Source organism: Nematolebias whitei, chromosome 2, assembly GCF_014905685.2.
Source record: "Nematolebias whitei isolate Nwh7 chromosome 2, NemWhi1, whole genome shotgun sequence".
NCBI classification, from domain to species: Eukaryota; Metazoa; Chordata; class Actinopteri; order Cyprinodontiformes; family Rivulidae; genus Nematolebias; species Nematolebias whitei.
The window spans coordinates 4,092,019-4,113,466 of NC_056499.1; the positions used below are offsets into that span (position 1 = coordinate 4,092,019).

The following is a 21,448-nucleotide window of genomic DNA, read 5'->3' on the forward strand; positions in this document are numbered from 1 at the left end:
CACAAACATGATGTCTACGAGTGGCGGATGTTATGAACGTTCACATACGCCACAAATTAAACAAAAGGTGCTTCTAATTAAACAAGTAAACAGGACAAATAAATAGCGTGAAACAAAAAGGCATTCCAGGAATTTTTTGCTTTCGTGTCATGACTTTTTTTCCTTTGCTCATATTATCTGGTGGTAAACACAAATAGCCAACTAAAGTCACATTCTATGTTCATCTTTAAAAGATAAACAAAAAGAGCAATTGCTTATTGACTGAACAAACACAAGTGTGGAAGAAGATAGTGACTTTACCCAATGAAAAAGTGTAAAAATACAATAAAAATGTTAAATCGAAACAAAAATGCCTATTTATCATTTTTAATATAACTAAACACTCTACATCTAAGTGATCTGACTGAAAAATGTTGGATTGTATACCTGGAATATTGAGCATGGACTTTGTTGTTTTGTTCTGTCCAGTTCTGTTATAAATAAAAAATAAATAAAAAACTCCAAATGTGAGGTGGGGATATCAAAGCTCCGGTTTATGCCAACTATATAAATTGTCTTTAACAAGCAAACTTTAAAAAAGAAGAAAGTTGAAGGACAGTAGGGAAACACACCCCCAGGCATAGTTAGCATAACTGAGGCCACCGAACCGGAATCCCTCCACCTTCTGGTTGCACCGAGCAATTCTGTCCATAAAAGTTATGAACAGAATCCCTGACAACAGGCAGCCCTGGCGGAGTCCAACTCCCACCCTGAAGGGGTCCGACTTACTACCGGCAATGCGAACCAAACTCTCGCACCGCTTGTATACGGACCAAAGAGCCTATAACAGCGGGCCCCCAATCCCATACTCATGTATGCCCCCACAGTGTACCTTGAGGACACGGTCAAATGCCTTCTCCAAGTCCACAAAACACATGTAGACTGGATAGGCAAACTCCCATGAACCCTCGAGGACCCTAGTGAGGGTAAAGAGCTGGTTCAGTGTTCCACGGCCAGGACGGAACCCACATTGTTCCTCCTGGATCTGAGGTTCGACAAACAATCAGACTCGCTTCTCCAGTACCCCTGAATAGATCTTACCAGGGAGGCTAAGGAGAGTGATGCCTCTGTAATTGGAACACAACTTCCGGTCCCCCCTTTTTGAAGAGGGGAACCACCACCCCCAGTCTGTCAATCCAGTGGCACTGCCTCCGATGTCCACACGATGTCACAAAGGCGTGTCAACCAAGACAGCCCAACAACATCCAGAGCCTTAAGGAAATCAGGGTGAATTTCATCCACCCCCAGAGCTCTTCCGCCTCTGAGTTTTTTAACTACCCCGGTGACCTCAGCCACAATTATGGACAGACCAACCCCGAAGTCCTCTGACTCCACTTCCTCCATGGAAGACGTGCTGGTGAGACTGAGAAGGTCAGAGAAGTACGGTATTCCTTCCACCTCCCAACGACATCACTGGCTGAGGTCAACAGCACCCCACCTTCACTGAGCACAGTGTTAATAAAGAGCTGCTTTCCCCTCCTCAGCTGTCTGATGTTTTGTCAGAATCTCCTCGGAGTCGACCGAGAGTCTTTATCCAAGGCCTCACTGAACTCCTTCCACATCCGTGCTTTTGCTTAAGCAACAGCCAAAGATGCGTCCAAAGTATCAGTAGGTACTAATGCAGTACATCTCATTTGGGCTTAAGACTTTCCTTTTTGATAAATCCTAGAATTAGGGTTGGCTTGTTATGATGCCTTAAGCTTAGACTACTAGAGGACAAATGTACCTCATTTCCTTAAAATTGAATAGTTTTCATTTGATACTATTTCTGTCTTAACATGTGATTCTTGACCTGCCATTGTGTATCTGTTCCTCTCAAACCCAGCCGGTCGAAGCAGATGGCCACTGGTCCTGAGCCCGTTTCTGCTAAAGGTTTCTTCCTCATGAGGGAGTTTTTCTTTCCACTGTCGCCTTCATGCTTGTTCAAGATGAGAGTTCAGTGATGGAGTTAAACTCAAAGCTGCTCCTCAGATAAATAATGTCAAATTATTATTTTTATATATGAATGTTTCTGTTCAGTGCTCTGAGATGACTTCTGTTGTGACTTGGCGCTTTATAAATAAACTGAATTGAATAGAATTAATTTAGCAGTGAATTAATTTTAATATTTGATGGAATTGCACAGTACACATGAAACGTCTGCCTCGACGCGAGCGAGTGACCTGACGGAAATTTACTAGGTGTACAAAGTACTGACCTCCATCGATGGGCCTGGCTCATCAAGAACAGATGAGGATTTGAGCTGGTTCCTATCATCACTTGGCTGAAAAGATTAGAAACACATTTTTCCGAGTCCAAGTTGTAAACGCTTTTTCTTGGTGCATTCCTCATCTGTGGTTATTTAGTTTGCTGGGGGCCTGTTGTGACCACAAAATGCTTTTCGTGCTCAGCTTCATCAACTGTTTTCTACAGATGTGTTTGTAAAGAGTCATTTTCTTTTTCATGGACAGAAGAAAATCTGCAAATAATAATGGCTTACATACCAGCCCCAAACAAAGCCAAGATGCAAATTGCTAAGCGGGTCTGTTAAACACTATGGTGTATCATCATTAAAGCTTCAAAGTTGGAATCCAAGTCATTTGGCTTGTGACCAAATTTTGTCACAAACCGCAAAGTAGGAAAGCAAATTTCTGGAGAACCTCATCTTTCCTGACCTTGCTTATTCCTCTGGGTTCAATTTCATGAAGAAACTTGGTTTGACCAATGGGTTCGATTATTGGACATACAAGTAGATTAAAAGCAAATCAGTTTCAACAAGTTAATCACATTGCAAAACAAGTTAAAAGCATTGATGGGACAACTTTAACGAGAGGGGCAGAAATAACACCCGGCTAAAATTGTGTGCAACCTCCACACTTGCATCTGGAAACACTAAACTAACTGATTTGGCTAAACTTGTTGCGCTGTTTCTATATTTAGAGAAAAAAAACATAAGATACTTAAGAGATGATGCTGAATGAGTGGCGCCACCCTGATTCATCCCTCAGTCAATTAAAAGAAAATGGTTTCAGCCTCATGTTAAAAATATCCCACTTACAAAATAACTGCACACATCACTCCTTAAATATCTGAATTTTATTGCTTTCCTTGTCACCGTTACTGTTTGTCATCTATGAGGAAAGCTGTTTGCAGTATGACACACTGCTGGTTGACTCCAAGCGCTTACAAACAACAAGGCATTTTTATGACCACCAACAGACTCTAGTGGGTTATAGAGGAAGATGCCTGCATACCATTAAAACAACTATTTCACAGAATGTTCATTTGGGTCAAAATAACACCCTTATTTGTTCTGAACAGACCCATAAATATCACTGCTTGAAAATCTTTAGCTGTAGCTAAAATCTTGTAAACAGTTATAAATATGTGGTATAATAATACAATAAAAGACAACACTAAGTGCACACTTGTTAAATTTCCTCAACACATACAGTATAAAAGTCAAAATGCCATCAGGCCATTAAGGACCCCAGTTGTCTTTCGTGTTTTTCAAAGATAAAAATACCGACTAGAAAGTTCCTGGAGAAATTTTGACGGGAACTGCCACGTTGTGTCCATTTAAACATTTTGTTTTTACGCTATGTGTTGAGGTTCACTCTCAGCTACCACCATACCAAACTTCAGCTCAATGTGGCCAAACAATCATGAGTTAGTCGTTTTTTCTTGTAAGCTATGGTGGCCTTGAAACCTTGATTACCCTACCATCGCCACCAAAACAATATGCGTCCTGTTTTTTCTGTCATGAACCTTTATTAATAACCTTTTCTTTGTTTATTGCTTAACCACTTTTTTCTGTTAAAAAAGACTATAAATAATTGTGCTGAATCTCTAAGAAATTAAGGTTAAAAATATATTAAATTAACCTAGAAGCCCTAAACTTATAGGTAATAACAACATGACAATAAGTGCATGGTAGATGTACATCAGGGTATAATCAGAAAATATTATACCAGTATGAACAAAGGGAACAACCCAAGCAGAGAGTGAAATATGAGGAGCAAACGGAAGATTTGGAACAAATATTTACTGTAAACTTTCTGAATCAATTGCCATAAACAAAATCTCTGACCCATAACTTTCTGATTCCAGTTCCTGCCACATTGATCTAATCCATCCTGGATAAAAAAAAAATCATTATTTGTTCGAAAGCAAAGTCTGGGTGACACTGAAAGCATATATAAAAAGCACGTGTCACGCTGTGCTGAAACCGTCAGTTTGCTCATTTCTTCCTTATCAACTGCCAAACTGGTCTGCTTATTCACCAAAAGTTTATCAGTTACTATAAATGAACAAAGACAGATCTAACACAGGCCCTAATGTCCTGGGCAGTACGGTCCTGGTAACTGCTAATGCTGCCCTTGGGACGGACAGTTTTTCTCACCCCGATAAGAAAATACTTCATTATCTATTGGATTGTCCATGTGAGGAAACAGACCTCCTGTCAAAGACCCGTTGTAGTCACCAAGCAGAAAAGGAGGAGGCAAACTAAAAGAGGCAACCGTTTCTTCGACATTACTCAAGATGGAAAATCACAGGAGTGACAGGCCTGATGTTGAGCTGGACGTCATGAATGAAGGAAACGTAAAGATGTTCCTTAATTAGTGACTATGGATGGAGCTGGGTTTAAAAAGAACTAAAAAGTGTTTATGTTTTTATCAGAAACTCAAATGTGGTTTTTAAATTTAAAAAATGTCCCGAGTTGTAATCCAAATTGAGCGCAAAAAACAAACGTTTTTATATATATATATATATATATATATATATATATATTTAATATATTCATTTTTTTAATCAAAGCTAATCTTTTGCATTCCTGTTTCACCACAGATGATGCTAACAGCTCTGTTCGGTTAGGAGGTTTTTTGGGGGGGTGGTACAAGAATGCAGTTTACTCACCATTTCCACCCCCTGTGGAAAGGCTGTTCCGTCCCAGTCTTTCTTGGGGAACCGCTGAATGATCTTTCCACATCCCTCTCCTGAACCTGAAATAAAATACAAACACGAGTAAATCAGTGCGACGGGGAACTAATTAACCAGATAGTGTGAATACTACTCGCATCTGGAAACACTAAGCTGATAAATGACTAAATATAATGGTTGTGCAAGTTGTGTGCATTTGTTTATTCAAAACATTTTCACTTCATCCTCCGCAGGTTGCAAAACTTTCATTTACATAGAGCGTTTTAAAAAAACCTGACCGAAGTGTCTTTACAAGCCTTTACAAACAAGAAAAACTATCAACAGAATAAATTGAAAACACACATGACAAAACGAGTGCAACAAAACAGGCTAAAAACAAAACCATTTGAAACTAACAAACAAAAACACGACAAGGTAAATATTTGAATAATTAAAAGTTGGTGTAAGAAATTGAGTTTCGAGGATTTAAAAGACTACAGTAAAAATATCAAGGTTGTTCCAGAGTCTGAGGACTGTCGCTGCAGAAGCCCGATCCCCTCTGAGCTTTCATTTAGCGCTCAGATGCACCAACAGCATCTGGCCGGAAGCCCTCAGAGCTTTTTCAGAGGCATAAAGTCAACATATAACTTTAGAACTTTAAAAGTCAGTAAAATCATTTTTAATCTATATGAAAAGAAACAGCCAACCGGTGTAAATCTGCTAAAACAGGAGGTTTGTGGGTTTGCCTGTTAGAAGCATTCTGGACCAACTGCAGGGGATGGAGAGACGAATGTTCAAGGCCAAAATATAGAAAATCACAGTCGTCAAATTCAGTAGGGTGGAAGGCTTAGGGGTCTTTTGGAGGAATGCAAGATTTGTTTAGGAAATTTGACACAACTGATAAAAACTGGTCTCGACAACTGTGGACATTTGCTTCTTAAATTTAAAAGTTGTGTCTAAAATCCCCTCAGGATTCCTGGCAGTGAAGGAGCAATGAGCAGCAAGTCAGGGACTTCCAAACAACTTTAACAAGGCGTCCTGAGTTTATTTATTTATTTATTTTCTTCTTTCAGCTGCTCCTTCTTCAGGGTCACCACAGCGAACTAACTCGCACCAAGACTTGGCGATAGTTTTTACGCCGGACGTCCTTCCTGACCCAACCAGAGACCACCGAGCTCCCACAGCCTCTGAGTGGAGCAGAGAGCTGATATCTAGGGCAACTGGGGGAGCAGGTGGTGGGGGTTAAGGGCCTTGCTCAAGGGTCCAGGGTGGAGCAAATGAGGGCAGAGGCAGTTGTGGGTGCTTCACCTTGCCCACCCACATTTTGGTGTTGTCTGTCCGGATAGTCGAACCGGCAACCTGATTTCCATAATTACTATCAATGTTGGTAAAATGTTTAATCCTGATCATCAAATAAAAATCTACATGAAATAACATCAAATACCAATCTCTAAAAACCTTATGAACACAAAATAATTTTAAAAAAGTTATCAAATCAAGGTTCAAGGTTCTTTATTGTCATTCTCATCACATGTGGTACATGAGGTGGAACGAAATTGTGTACTCAAAGTCCCAGTTACACCCAAAAACTGCAAAAATATAAACTATAAAAAAGAAAACAGTATACAGTGGTCTAAGACGTAAGCTAAACAATAATAATATAATATAATAAGGTGTATTAAACAGCAGCCTGAACGCGAGTCTGTTGTGAGCAGACGGATATGAATACAGCAGCTTATGGGTAAGAAATCAGCAGAATGGATAATCAGCAGCACAAAGTGTAAAATCTCCAATGAAAGTGGATATAATAATAAATCATAAATAACAATGTATTATTTAATTGTTCCTAAACACAAACTACACAGAGGCAAACGCTCTGAAGATGATAATAAAAACGAACTGAACTAAATTGTCAACCAAAACAGATAAACTCAACTTTTTTTTGTCTCACTGCAAAGTCCAACGCAGCCTCATCATGACAACAGTCTGACATACAGAGCGCTGCAAGCGTGCAACGCTGAGCGAAACAGATACCGATCTTCAGCAGGTGAAATGAAAGTCATACAGGACTCCACAGATTTAAGGACTGAACCTTGAAAGATTTACCACTGAATCAACTCTTAACAGGTTCCCAAAGGGAACCATATGTTGGGGCTTGCAAAACCTTTCAATTTAAATTACAAGTAACAGTTCATGTCAACATATGTATTTATGACTTGATCTATAACCGCAACATTCTTGTTTAGCAATCGCCACAGCTAATAAAAAAGAAATGTTATCTAATTACCATCCAACAGCAGCTTGATGGGGTCTGTTTCACAATATGTACTTGGTCACAGTATATTATCGGAGCTAATGACTTCATCCTTATGTTATTTTAAACTCGTACGCTCTCTTTGACAGGGATTCTCTTCCTATTAGACAAAGCAAGCATGTCAGGCAAAAACACTTGAAACGAGAGATAATAAATAATAAAACTGATACTTATATTTGTGTTTGGTCTATTAAAAAAAACATTAAAACCAAATTGTTCAGTAGTGAGCAAAACATCCCACTAAATGTCATATTTTAAATTAACCTTTATTTTGAAAGCAAACTAATCTGTTTCTTTTTTTAATGACCAAAAAAATAGAACCAACTAAAACACAAACTTGTTTAAAAAATAAGCACACATGTTTAGCCATAATATGAATAAAACCATTGCACAAAGACGCCATATTGGAGTTTTAAACTTTTATATCAAACCTTGTGTGTGCGTGCATGTGTGTTTATTGTTCTGAAAAAAGTTTAATGATGTACTTGACTTATTTACAATAAAACATGTGTCAAACAGTAATGCCTCACTGGAAATGTTAGCTTACAAACCACATGTAGAAACTAAAAAGCAATTAACATCAATACGACTCCATTATTTCTCATAACGATCAAAAGTTCTGGTGCACCAAAGGCGGCCAAGCTACTGTAACATAATGACTTAATATCAACAAATACTGTGTTTAATGGTCCTAAAAGACAAATTGTACATCCCATAGATGTTTATAAAGATCAGGGGTGATTTTTTTTTTAATGCTACATAGCTTTTTTAACATTTTACACTTGGTTTCCTGTCAGTGCTTCATGTTTTCAGCTTCCAATTCACTCCTTTTGGTTTAGGACCCCAAATTAGTTAGTGCTAATAAAATATAAATATTTTAGGATGTTAGGTATTTTTAAGAGTGCAGCTTAAAAGTAAGAGCTTAAAAGTATCTACAATGTTGTATTTTATGGGATGCAGCCTTAGAAATATTTCTTTATGTGCAACATTGCTTTTCTTTAGTGATTACAAAGACTTGGTAAACTTGGTGCATGCTACTTTTTTATTTGTTCCTTATTCTGGAGGTTTTAAATATTTCATAAATAACTACATTTATTGACCCAGCACACTGCAGAGAAGGCAACTTGCAACACATCTGGAACATTTGATTGGAGGTTCGACACGATGCACAAGGCAGAGTTGTTACAACGAACAGGAAAAAGAACAGCTACACCTCGTCGGACTGACACTCGGTCCTCGGGCTGTCACCATCCGGCACCTCAAGCCTGCCGTCAACAAGTCCTCGAAACCTGGACCTCCACAGCGGAGAGCAGCCAGTTCATCATAACGAGGCCCCAGACCAAGTGTGGATGTTTCTTGGTCAATGAGTGCGCACAATCCAAAAGTTTGGGTCAGTTTAAATATTTAGGTTTATTCAGAAATGTAGACCCGGAAACATTAAAAATCTATCCTCAGCGATCACAACGCATCAAGAGACCGACAGCAGATGCTGCGAGCAAATTTACCAAAGCCTTGAAAACAACGTCCCCTTACATCTAAAAACATTTGCATATGTAAAACTTCTGCACCTCAAGCAGAACATCTGAACATCCAGACACAGCACGGCGCTAACACATGTCTGATGTCTGACAATTACACGTTTTTAGTTCTTTACAGCTCTTTTAATTGAAATCACATGCACCAAGTGGCCCACGTTCTAATTTTCAAGCACAGATGAAAATAAATGACAACATTCCTCACATTCCACAAAGCTGCGCTCTTGTATTAAAACAAGCCGCGCTTTCAAACACCACCCCCGGTAACTATAAAGGACCCCATGAGCAGGGATAATAGAACCCAGGCCTGAAAACCTGCACGCTAATTTGCACATCCGCCTGCACGACACAAGGTGAAGTCCAAACTCAAGTTCATTTATTACCCTTTTTCTGATAGAAGCCATTGAAACGAGAAGAACTGAGCTCGCTGACTGTGAAAGCAGATGTCGTTTACAATGAATCTGTGCGTGGGAGAGCTGAACGTTAGAACACAGAAAGATTAAAGGTTCAGTTTTATATTATATTTTAAACAACTGCTTCAGAGTTACATTAAAACAAAAGGTGCAAGCATCAATGATGCTGCACATTTAGTTATAAATGCTGTCAGTTATCAAAAGTTTAAATGCAGAAGACGTATACGAGTATCATTTTTTTAAATTACAAAAAGAAGGAAAAATAATTTATCATGAGAACTCATAAACTGACAATATGTTAAAAACTTTTGCAAGACTGAAAGCATAAATTAAAAGGTACTTTAGTTGCATTGTTGTTGTTTTTAATGTTTATTTTATATTTCCCAGAGGATACAATCCAGTGTAATAAAAAAGGATTATCGTAGCTACAGAAGATGAAAGGAGGAAAATCAGCGGAATCACAAATGACATTTGGCTCATTTACACTGATCGGGTGGCCCAGTTCTTCGTGGGATGCAGGACTAGTTGGCCCTCCAAATAATGATCAGTACTGCGAAACGACTGCAATAAATCCTCGGTCTTTAGATTTCAAGTATCGTGCGTTCATGTTCAGCATGCCGATAATACTTTTGGCCAGTCCAACAGCGTTTCTCTGTCCTTGATGCTCACAGCTGGTTTAGGCAATAGTGACGACGGAAGAGAAAGTTTAGAAAATGTTTTATTGCAACCGACATCGTCATGCCCATCTGAAACGATATCACATCGCAAGTTTTTTAATATTGTGCATTCCTACTACAGTATATATATATATATATATATGAGCATATTGATGATGTGTTTAAAGACACATCAGCTTTACAAAGGGACGTCTCATTTTGTAATGTTTCCGTCACTATTAGTTGTGACTGTGAAGTAAGGGCTCAGGGCTACGAGTTGTGGTCAAGGCAACACTTGTAAATGGGATTTGGCCTAAAGCAAAGTATTATAGTATAAAGTACTATACAAATGGAATCACATACAAGAATCACTAATGGGTGATTGACACCTTGAGTGAAGTTGTACACAGAACAAGAAGCCCACGTGGAAGCAAAGAGAAATGTGTCTATAGCAGAATGAAACATGCATTGTTGTTTTTGTTTGTTGTTGTTTTGTTGTTGTTGTTGTTTTTTTGGGGGGTGGGGGTAAACTGTGCTAATGACTTTCCACTGCATTTATATGTCACTTCATATAATAATATAAAAAAAAAGAAATTAATTAAAACTGCAGTTTTTATTATGTCGTGCTTCATATAATGAAATTTCTCTTCCTCATCAATCGTAGCAGGATCTGAGGCGTTACTGCAAGTCAGTACACTCCGACAAACTCTCACTCACATGCACATCTGACTGAATGAACCTCATCATTTATTTCTGAATCGTGTGACAGCATATTCTCAACCATGAGTGAAAACCAACAGAGGGAAATGTATTTGTCTTTTGTTGATTAGAGCTGAGGTTTCTCCTCTTGGAAAAACAAAAGTTCAATTTGTCTTCCTGATTCATCTTGCTGCTGTTACTGTTGATTAAATCAGAAAGTGCTTTTCCTTCCCCATCTATGGAGCGGCCACCAGTGGACTCTGCCAGTTTACGTGATGCACACGTCACCAACTAGCCTGCTTTTGGCCCAGTTTTGCACACAAGTGGACTGCGTTCTGGAAAAAGTCCACGTTACTTTTCACATCAAGACCTAAACATGAAGAGAAAAGTCACACAAAAGGGCATGTACATCAGCTATGGAACAAAAACTATGATTAGGGTTTAGGAAACAGAAAAAAAAACATAGCGGTAATTCAAACAGTTTATTCTGTGAATGGAGCACATGCACGACTCGGTAAATAAAAATGTGAAGCCAATTTCAGATCGTTCTTAAAGCACAAGGAAATCCAGACTTTAGGAGGAAAAAACATCTGGAAACTCAACCGTTCTGAAAGTCCTCTAAAGGTGATATGCAAAGAGTGATACGGTTTGTAGTTTGCATGGCTAAAGGGTACCAGAGATGATGCCACTATCATCTAATTCAAGAACCTTTACAAGCTTTCCTTCCACTTACACAACATGTGGTTTTGTCTGTGTCCATATTTACTATGCAGCGCTGTTCTCAGTATTAAATGCAACTTACCAAAGATTTAGCATATTCAAGGAAAAAGTCATATTTTAACTACTTCATCTCCTTAAAAACTATAAATTTAACCTGTGAAGATCACTAATAATCAACATCGTTATTATTCAGTCAGGCAGGGAGCGACTGCCCACGTAAAAGTGAACTTATCGTAGAGAGATGACTCTTTTTCCCAGCTTTGAGCAAACATTATAATAGAGTTCCTTCTACTACCCAATCTGTGGATACACTTTAGTTAATCTCATTTGTTACTCATACAAATACAGCTCATTTGGATTTCTTATTTAAATAGTTATCAAGATCTCCCGGTAGACACCGTAGTCACAGTCACTAAAACTCATCGGAACAATGAAAAGGTCCGACTGAGTGAAAGCAATGACGCAATGCTTAATTACGTTCCGTAACGCGTTCAGAAACATCTTCCATTTAGTCCTTACACGGTATGACATAAACATTTCCTGCCGTGAACTTTCGCATCATTTGCATCACCGCCAAATGTCCTAATGTTCTGACTGAATATCGTAGATGTGAACACGGCAGCACACGCCTGTGGAATGTCCCTTCACATCGGGCTTGAATTTCAACAAAGAGGAAGGAACTTCACATTTGTGATCAAGGCACTTCTGGTCCAAGTGACTGAATCCAAACACAAAGTTGGAAAATGTGAAACTGAAACCAAAACTTTGAAAGTGGTTTGTAATAAAAAGGTGTGAAACTCCACAATAACGTTAAACACGCACACACAGTCCGTTAGTGGTGAAATAATCTCAGAACCGACCAAAAGAATGAGACAAAAATCAAAGAGGTATTTCTTTGCAACTATTTTAATTCATAATAATACTAATAAAAAATTTAGAGCCTGTTACTTTTTTGATTTCCATGGGCTAAAACACTTTAAATAGTGACAAATTAAATTTGTAATAAAAAGTATGTCACTTGTGGGGTACAAAAGCAGAATTACAACCTCATCATCTTTTCCTCTTCCAATCTTTAAAATCAAATCATATTATTGTCACAGGATCACTTTTCCTCTTAAACTGAGCTGATGGTGCAGCAATGAGCTGCTCATCTTAGCTGAAATATGAACTAATGTACATTATCACAACTTTTTAAGCATTTAAACATTTCTTTTTCTCTTGGCCGCTGAGCAAAGCGTAGTCAAACCCACCACCAATTGCATTTTATGGTTTAACTAACCACTCCTGACTAAAATATTTAGTGGAAAAACAAAATCTCAAGTTTCCAAGGAAAGAAAATGTCACAAAATATAGGTGTGGTTTTTGAAAAAGTGATTAGATTTATCCCCTTTTTCTTAATTAGAAACAGAAACAATAAAAAAGATCAGAAAACGGGTCAGTAAGTTGTAGCTCTCCAAGAAACAGCCAGCAACAATTCTTCAGGTATAAACTCAAGTTTCCAACACCGAGAGTCAGCTATAGTTTTAAACGTGAATGGTTCTGTTTATGTAATGTAAAGAAGTTAAACAGTTTGACTTAACTAACAATAGTCAACTGCATTAACGGGAGACTAAACTATGTAAAAAATAATGATTTGCAAATTATTACTTCAAGATGTCATAACTCCTAGAAAATATCCTGATGCTGCTCAATAATCCAGGTAGAGCAATCTAAAAGAGTTAAATCTGGTCCTCTGGATATTCAGAATGTCCAGAGGACCAGATTTAACTTTTTTGAATCTTTCTTTTAAGCGTCACGTGGAAAACCTAGTAAAGAAACTAAAAGTTAAACTGGGTTTCTTTTTCAGAAACAGATCCTGTCCAACTCTGAATGTTAGAAAACACCTTGTATCTGTCACTTTCCTTCCCTCCATTGATTATGGTGACATTATTTACATGAACGCTCCTACAAGAACCCTGCAGATGTTGGATGCTGCAGATGTTGGATGCTGTCTATCACGGTGCACTAAGATTCATAACTGGCTGTAACTACCGTACCCACCACTGCACCCAGTATTCACTGGTTAACTGGACATCATTAACTTCACCAGACTCTCTCACTGGTACATTTCCATCTTTAAATCACTTCTTGGTCTGTTGCCTTCATACATCTCCTCCTACATGTCTCTGCGTGAGTGCAGCTACAGCGTGCGCTCTCAGGACATCATTACCTGCAGTGTTCCCTCAGTGAGGACTGAACTAGACAAAAGGACCTTCTACTCCGCTCCTGTTTCCTGGAATATCTTACAAAAAGATCTGAAGCTCTCGACCTTTGACCTCTCTAAGTGGCTTCAAACATCTGTTGAGTTCCTGGGAAAAGCCAACGCAGATGTTCCTGTTTTTAGTTTTCTACATCGCCCTACATTCTAGCTGGTTTTTGCTACTTTTCCTTTTATCATTTTATTTTCACTTGTTACAAAAAATAATAATAATACATTTGTACGCATCCTTTATGACTGTCTATTGTTGTCCACTGTTGTCATCACTGTTTGTTAAAATTCAGGTAACTTGTAAATGAGTCCCTGAGGCTCAATGGGATTAACCTGTATAAATAAAGGTTAAATTAATTTTCTCGTTGTCCGTGTTGCTAATGTTTTCTGATCTTTGGTACTGCTGATGAGCTATGCGCGTTAGTTGTTACGTCTTTCTCACCAACAGTTCTTCTCGGGCAGTTTGGCTGAGCGAACTGTGATGATGTACAAAACCATCCTGTGCAAAAGTAACAAATTATAAAATACTTAATCTGTTAAAAGCTCAAACTGCTAGAATTTTTTTAAGATAAATTGTTTTAGAGTAGATTAATTTGTTGTTAAGTAGTCAATTAGCTTAAATCTCCCATGAGAGTTTGTGTCAGATTCTCCAAAGCAAGACGCTTTGACAGCTGTCTACTGCAAGTAAGACACTGATTGTTCGTAACTACTCCACACAATCCTGCTTCAAAAAACAACTGTCCCTGTAAACGAGTTTACCCTCAAAATGTTTACCTCATTACACCGTTTAACCAAGTTTTGCATTTAGATGCAGTTTTTTAGGTCTTAACTTGATAAAAACAGTCAACAAGTTAAATGGTTATCTCAGTTTATTCCTTTTTTGAGCTGTGTGGCTTCCAAACATAAATTAAGAAGCATTACCTTAATGAAGAAAAGGAACAATTTATGGAGCAATCAAAAAAGGCTGCAATATATATATATATATATACATATATATATTTACTTTTCTTTGACTCGTCTGAAGTGCAGATAAACTAAAGGGCAGAAATCACAAGAGCTTTTGTGCCAATGAACTGAAAGTCAAAACACTTCAAGTAATAAAAAAGTTCTGGTGCATGAAACTATGGACCCCCACCACTGCAGGTCAACATGAGCTTGAAAACCACTTAATGGCCTACAATTAAATATAAGAAATCGTCTAAAGATTGAGTTAGACATACACGTTTAAAGAGTCTGACACTGGGGAGAAACCACAGCAGCCCCCACATAATTATGATGTTTTGTGGTGTTTGCAACAAGCTGGAATACTGTGAGCAAGTGAGGAAAAGCAGCAGACAAAAGCACAAACCATGAACTTTCTGTTTAAGAAAAGCTTGTGGTATTGTCAAGAAAATTTCCTTGTGGGTGTGCCAAGACAGCCAGCAGGAAAAAACTAAAACAAACACTCTTTGAGAGGTTTTAACAGAAAGTCGATTCATAAAAAGGTTTGACGTGCAAAACTTTTGAATACTCCTTTATACAGCTACTATAACAATGTTCAAAAGGCACTTGTTAATTAATAACTCCACATCTGACACAATCAGGCTTCATTACAACATACTGTGATATAATGTAGTCAAAGATAGCTGCAGATGGAAGTATTTAGCATTTTTGGAATGCCTATTTTTTTTATTATTTTGCAAGACTGTTCAGTGATATAAAAGCAAATCCCCAAATCTAGTCCAGAAGATCCGGCCCATAAAGTCACACATAGCAAAAAATTGTGCACAGCATCTGGAAAACTCATCCCAAAAGCTGTTTGATTCAATCAAATCCAGTAACATCCATTAAATAAAATGTGCAAGAAAAGCAGCTGGTCAGTTTTTTTTTTTTTTTGGTTTTGTTTTAACTTGGAAAATTGCAATTTATAATGAACCGCATGCCAGACTATAAATACAGCTGCGCCAATAAAGACAAACAGCACCCTACAGCAAAAATGGGAAATGTAATGAAATGTGTGTTCAATATAGAGGCAGCGTCAGTGTTTTCACATTCCAACATCGTTCGTGAACATAACTCCATAGTTTATGGTTTGTGGATCGTGACATTGGCCCCCTGGGAAGCAGACTGGTCTGATTTCATGCTGAGGAATCTACCTCACTGGTCATGCTGGCTGTTAACATGCTCACCTCTGCATTTCATTTTCACATATTTGAAGCCTTTAAAAACAAACTGTTTAAGCAATATGTTTAACCCCCAACAATAAACTATAAATTTGAGACATGTCCCCTCCCCTCTACTACTGTTATGTTTTGTTTTAAATCATTTCAGTCTGGTCCAACCAACTTCGCGATGTCATGAATATAAGTAAAAAACAACAACAGTACAAGCAAAAATACTAAACCTGCATATTTTTTCCTTGAATTGACAGTTACCGTGTCTTTAAAGTTAAGATTTGTGAGCACATTTTTGGAACAAACCATCAGATGCACTCGTTTACCTTGATGGACTGGGACGTATTTATTCCCAGATTTGTTGAATAAATTAAACAGATCTGTTTTTAAAACAATCAAAATTGGAATAAGACTTGAAAACAGAGTGTGTTTCATCTAGTTTCTGTAAAGCATAACCAGATTTCTTCAGGCACACTGCGTAATGTCACTCTTCATATATTTCAGATTGAAATTTGCTGTTGTCTTGCTTAATTTTAATTTTATAGCAGATTCATGCTTATATTTTCAGAATTAGCAGAAAACCTTTAACCGTATAGAGGCTTGAGTCACATGATCCGTCTGTTGTCTCTGTAGGTAAACACAAACATGGTGAAATGTGACAAACTGTATCAAGGACAGAGACTGCAGACAGTTTAACATGGTCAATCACGTGACTCAAGCCTCTAACGTATGTTAAACGTATGTCAAACTCAAGGCCTGGGGGCCAAATGTGGCCCTTGTTGACATCTTATCTGGCCCCCAAGATGATATGTTAAACGTGAAATACTTTTTTCACTTGAATTTTTTCAGTAGTCTTTGATTATGATGTCGAAAGCGCAACACAGAACGTCAAATGAGACCAATCAAACTCTTTTTTGAGGAGCCTGAAACCAAGAAAAGACGTTGGGTTGTTCTAACTTGAGTTAATGTCGATTCTGAAACTGGCCCTTAGTTTGAAAAAGGCTTTAATTTTGGCCCCTTTTTGTAAGTGGGTTTGACACCCGTCTAGATGGTTTTCTGCTAATTCTGCCATGCGCTTTGTTTACATTGAGTGCATACCTGCATTTCAGAAAATCATTAAATGTGGAAAACTTCTAGAGCGAAAGCTCTCAAACGGCAACATTTGATATAATTCACTATAACCTTTTTTTTTATGTTTTATTTTATTGTTATTTATTTTATATTTTGAAATGCGTACCTTTAACAAAGAGTCATTTGTATTTTTTTAACACAGGTTACTGGAGTTATCACAATACAAATATTACAAAGCTTACTGGAGACAGTGGACTTTTATTGATTACCCTAAGCACAAAAAAACAAACGCAAAAACAATCCATGAAAACAGTTCAAGGAATCTGAAGGAAATCCAGATGGAAGTAGAATAAATTCTGCACAGTTGTTAATACAACCATATTTTAATTTAGCGACCATCCTCACAAACGCAAATCAAATTTACTGCTTTAATTCTTGCCTCCGCAGCATTCTGTGACACACGGAGGGAAGCCTCCTCATCACAGAAAGTGTGAACTGCTTCTTCACACTGAAGCGACACCGAACAGATTGCACGCTTAGCATTATTTCCACCTGATCCATCCATAGTAATCTAACAATGAGAAGTGGGTCAGGCCACTGGAGCACAAGCTAGAGCAGAGCAGGAGGCTCGGTGATGAGTCAAGTAGGGATTCCTGGTTTGAGTTAACGACCAAGACAGAGGTCTAGACAAACAACTGTGAATAACTATAACTTGCACGACTTGATGCACGACACGTAGCTCATAGCAACCACTTAGACTTAACAAAATATAATAAAATCAAACTGTTACAGTCCCAGTAAGGAGGTTGTTGTTATCCAGCTAAGAGGCTTTGACTCAGACGAGACAAAAGCCTGTCACGGCACTGCAATCAATCACACTCCATGATGACAGAACTTTATAACTTCCTTCACAGGCATTTTCATCATCTGGAGAGCAAACAATCAATGACCCCGTCTAATCCATAGACGGTCTGAATGTGGCTCTATTCAGACTTTTCTGGTGATGCCAGGAACATTTCATTTCCTGAGCACAAAATACTAATTTATCAGCTAGTGCTGGTGTGCCCAGAGCTGATGAAAGAAATACACCATCTACGTACTATGTGAAGCATGCTCTATAATGTTGGAGGTACGGTAACTGGGACCAGAATTTTGTTCCACCTCGTGCACCTCATGTGGTGAGAATGACACTACTTGAACTATAGTGATTAAGAGGATTCAGCTGCTCTGGCTCTGCTTTGACACACATGGTGTTGGATGGATGCCACAAAAAGAGGCTAGGACCTTTACTATGGTCCCATGAAGCAAACTAGCCGAGTACTTACAATCGACCGCTGCTGAAAGGTGAGGAGGGCAGTAACGCTTCTGCCTGCGTTCGCCTCTCTGTTATATGCCTCATATTTCATGTAATCCTTTAATCAACATCAGCAGATTAACTTTTGAAGTCGACCTGATTCAAGATGGCTACCACAGCCAACTGACTTTAATGGCTACAACTCAGAGTCGGAGAGATTTATTTGTCATTTGCATCGCATGTGGTGGAACGACATTATGTACAGAGTCCCAGTTACATCCAACAATAAAATGTAAAAGAAAAATAGTAATAAGATCCAAGATATGAACATCAGCTAAATATACACTAAGCACTAATAGCATAAAAACATGAGTCTGTGAGTCAGTTTTACAGAAACTGCCCTAGAATTTGATGTGGTAGTAGATGAGAACCCTGCACAATGCATACTCTGAGCACGACATCTGGCAACATTGCATGGGAATGTTAATCTTATTTTGAAGGTTTGACCAAAACAGCTACAGGTCATTTCTAAAAATAAAAAAATAATCATCTAAAAACTGGCATAAGGGACATGTTGGGCATACTGGGCCTGCTTTATCACATGATAGTGCATCCCTTTACATTGCAAAGATGCTGAATGCTATTTATCAGACGTGCCAAAAGCAGCTTTCATGTTTTCCTCCAGGAATGATTGGACATGTGTGCAAAGCTGTTTCCTGTCTTGGATGAAAGGAATGTGAGGCTGGATCCGAGGCAACATGTAAGTGGAAGCATGAGAGGCTTCCTGCACAACAACAGTGCGGGGAGGAAGAGGAGGAAGGGTTGCTTTTCTACGCAGCTGTGTAACTGTAACGCCCATCGGTTCGGCTCTCATCAGGAGAAAAAGAAACAACACACAAAAAAGTGACTAGGAGGAGTGAGTAAAAATAGATCCGGATCGGAGCGCATGCAGGACCCACACAATCCAAGACCATCGCCACAAACATTACGCAACCACAAACTCAAAGCAGAGCACCGACACTTGGAATAATTTGCACCAGCAGGCAAATATTTAAGATTTGAACATACATGAGCAAATGAGAGCAGAGCGTGTCCCTTTAGCTGCACCACGGGGGAAAAGGACCAACAGGATGCGACAGATTTTTAAATCCACCAAAGGAAAGTTTCAAGTTAAAAATCACAACCCTGTCAGTAAACACCCACAGCTGACTTGACACAAAGCCTGTGCTTGACCTTTGAATACGCCACCCCCTCTGTGGATGGTGTGAAACATCTGGTGGGAGAGAAAACACAAAAGTGTTTCCAGTCTCGCCTGATGTTAGCCGAGTGGCTAAAGCTAAAGCTGCTAGCATCAACTCAGAACTCTGAGCTCAGTCCAGCCGCCAAAAACAAAACTTACCGGCTTTCTCCTGGTCGTATCCAACCACCATAAAATAGTCAGCCAATCTCGCCATGTCTGCTGCCTTTCCCGAGATATGCCAACAGAATTCAGCATTTTTCCCTCTTCCAAAGAACAGCCATGTTTGACAGAAGGAGCGTCACTGCGCATGCGCGGGGGAGCGGGATCCATCCATGGGCGTGGCCGTCGGTTTACAAACAGCTCTGTGTTCACGCGAGTGGGCTTCTTCATGCGCACAGCAGCCAAACTCACGTGCAGCCTCCACGCAAGACAAAGTGTTTCTGCGTCTGTGAGTTTTGCTTAAAATAGTAATATTAGCTCCGAATTAATTCTGTCAGGGGCAACATGTGGCTCGAGGGCCAGAAGTGGCCCGTGGACATTCTTCTTCTGGCCTCCCATAGCCACGAATAAGAACAACTTTTCCCTGAAATTCCTGAAAATCTGTGTTTTATGACTGAAACTGAACTTAAAGGTACTCATCGTAAACAATGAAATCAAAGATAAAAAAAAAAAGGTTATCTTGAGCTACATCCAATTAGAGCTGCATTCGGGTCCAAAAAAATCCAACCCGGCCCCAGCCCGCAGCCATCATTTCCAAACCCCACCTGATCCAACGGATTAACAGTAATTACAGGTCTGAACCCGAAACCCCCCCGACATTTTTAATTGAGCTTTGACTGCTTATATAGTTATTAACGGTCGACGGACGTGCACTAGTAAAGGGGGCAGCAGATCAGAGCTGAGGGGGTGTTTGTCCTTTCATGGCCGTCAAAGAGCATTAAATGCTTCCCCTGCTTCTGACCCTGCTCTGACATGTGGATATTTTTGTGATCTTACCTGTTTGGGTCGTCGACCAGGTATTCACCGAGTGCAGCGGCTGAATGAACGTCCATTTGGGCTGATGGATCGCTGGCAGCAGTCCATCTGAAGCTTAACTGAACTTTTTACCTCTTTCAAGGCCGGTCAGCGCGCGGTCACATGGTCGCATGCGGCTGGTGATTGTAGCCATGTCGCCATATAATTGGATCTTCAACCACGCGTGCCCGCTGACGCAATCAAAACCCAACAACGCCACAGACCGAAGCGCATTATTAAGGACCGGCCCTAATCCAGGTCGGGCAGGGTAGGGCTCCGGGTTCGGGTTAGAAAAGACAGCTCTACATCCAAGGTAGCTGTTTGAACAAGTTTAGTGATTTTAAAAATAAACTGAAATGGAATTCTAAAATGCAGGTATGCACTTAATGTAAACGAAGCACTGAGTCCTCTAAAACCCTGAGAAAGAATAAGTGAGCTTTAGCCAAACTTCTGCTCAGTCAGTGTCCTGTTTCAACAAAGCTTTTCCTCTGAGTGCATCACTTCGGCTGTTTCCCTATAGGTACCAAACATGTGTCTCTCATCCAAAAAGATGTGTTCAAAATTTTTCATTTCAGGATCATTCAAAACACAATTCTGCAGATTTTGCTTTGACTGTTTGTTGTTGTTTTTTTTTATTAACACAAATAGACTTAAACTTTTTGTTTGCCAGATTCAAAAGGTAAAGTTTGTACCTAATTTAAATACTTCTAAAAAGAAAGAATATAAGCTGACATAAATATTTTGTCACTTTCCAGTTTATGGAAAAAAGGTTTAATATTCATAGAAAGTATCACTGATTTCAGAGACATTTATTTACAAAGAATGTTAAATATACAGCAGCTTGTCCTTACAGAACAGGAAAGAAAATGCCTGGAAATACCTTCGTAAGTAAAGTTTATTTATAGAGCGCTTATCACAGACATGAAACCACAAAGCGCTGTACAATAAAAATCAACGCTCAAATATACAAAGAATAAAACAAGCATAAGAACTTCAAAAAGCACAATAAAATCATGACATAAAAGCCTGGGAGAATAAAAGTGTTTTCAGTTACTTTTTAAAAACCTCCACAGAGTCAGCAGAACGAAGCTGCAGGGTCAAACTGGTCCACAGCCTGGGGGCCACTGGCTGAAAGGCCCCGTCTCCACAGCCT

The 21,448-nt window shown here is 39.0% G+C and overlaps 1 protein-coding gene across 1 annotated transcript in view; it reads right to left on the reverse strand.

Annotated features, from left to right (window-relative positions):
• sbf2 (SET binding factor 2) overlaps positions 1-19,586 on the reverse strand; it is a gene marked incomplete at its 3' end in the record, with an annotated part of 115,177 nt that extends 95,591 nt beyond the window's left edge. The window contains 2 exon segments of the mRNA XM_037689557.1: positions 4,936-5,021; positions 19,441-19,586. Coding sequence (XP_037545485.1) covers positions 4,936-5,021; positions 19,441-19,495 — 141 coding nt within the window.
• Positions 19,587-21,448: the final 1,862 nt, after the last annotated feature.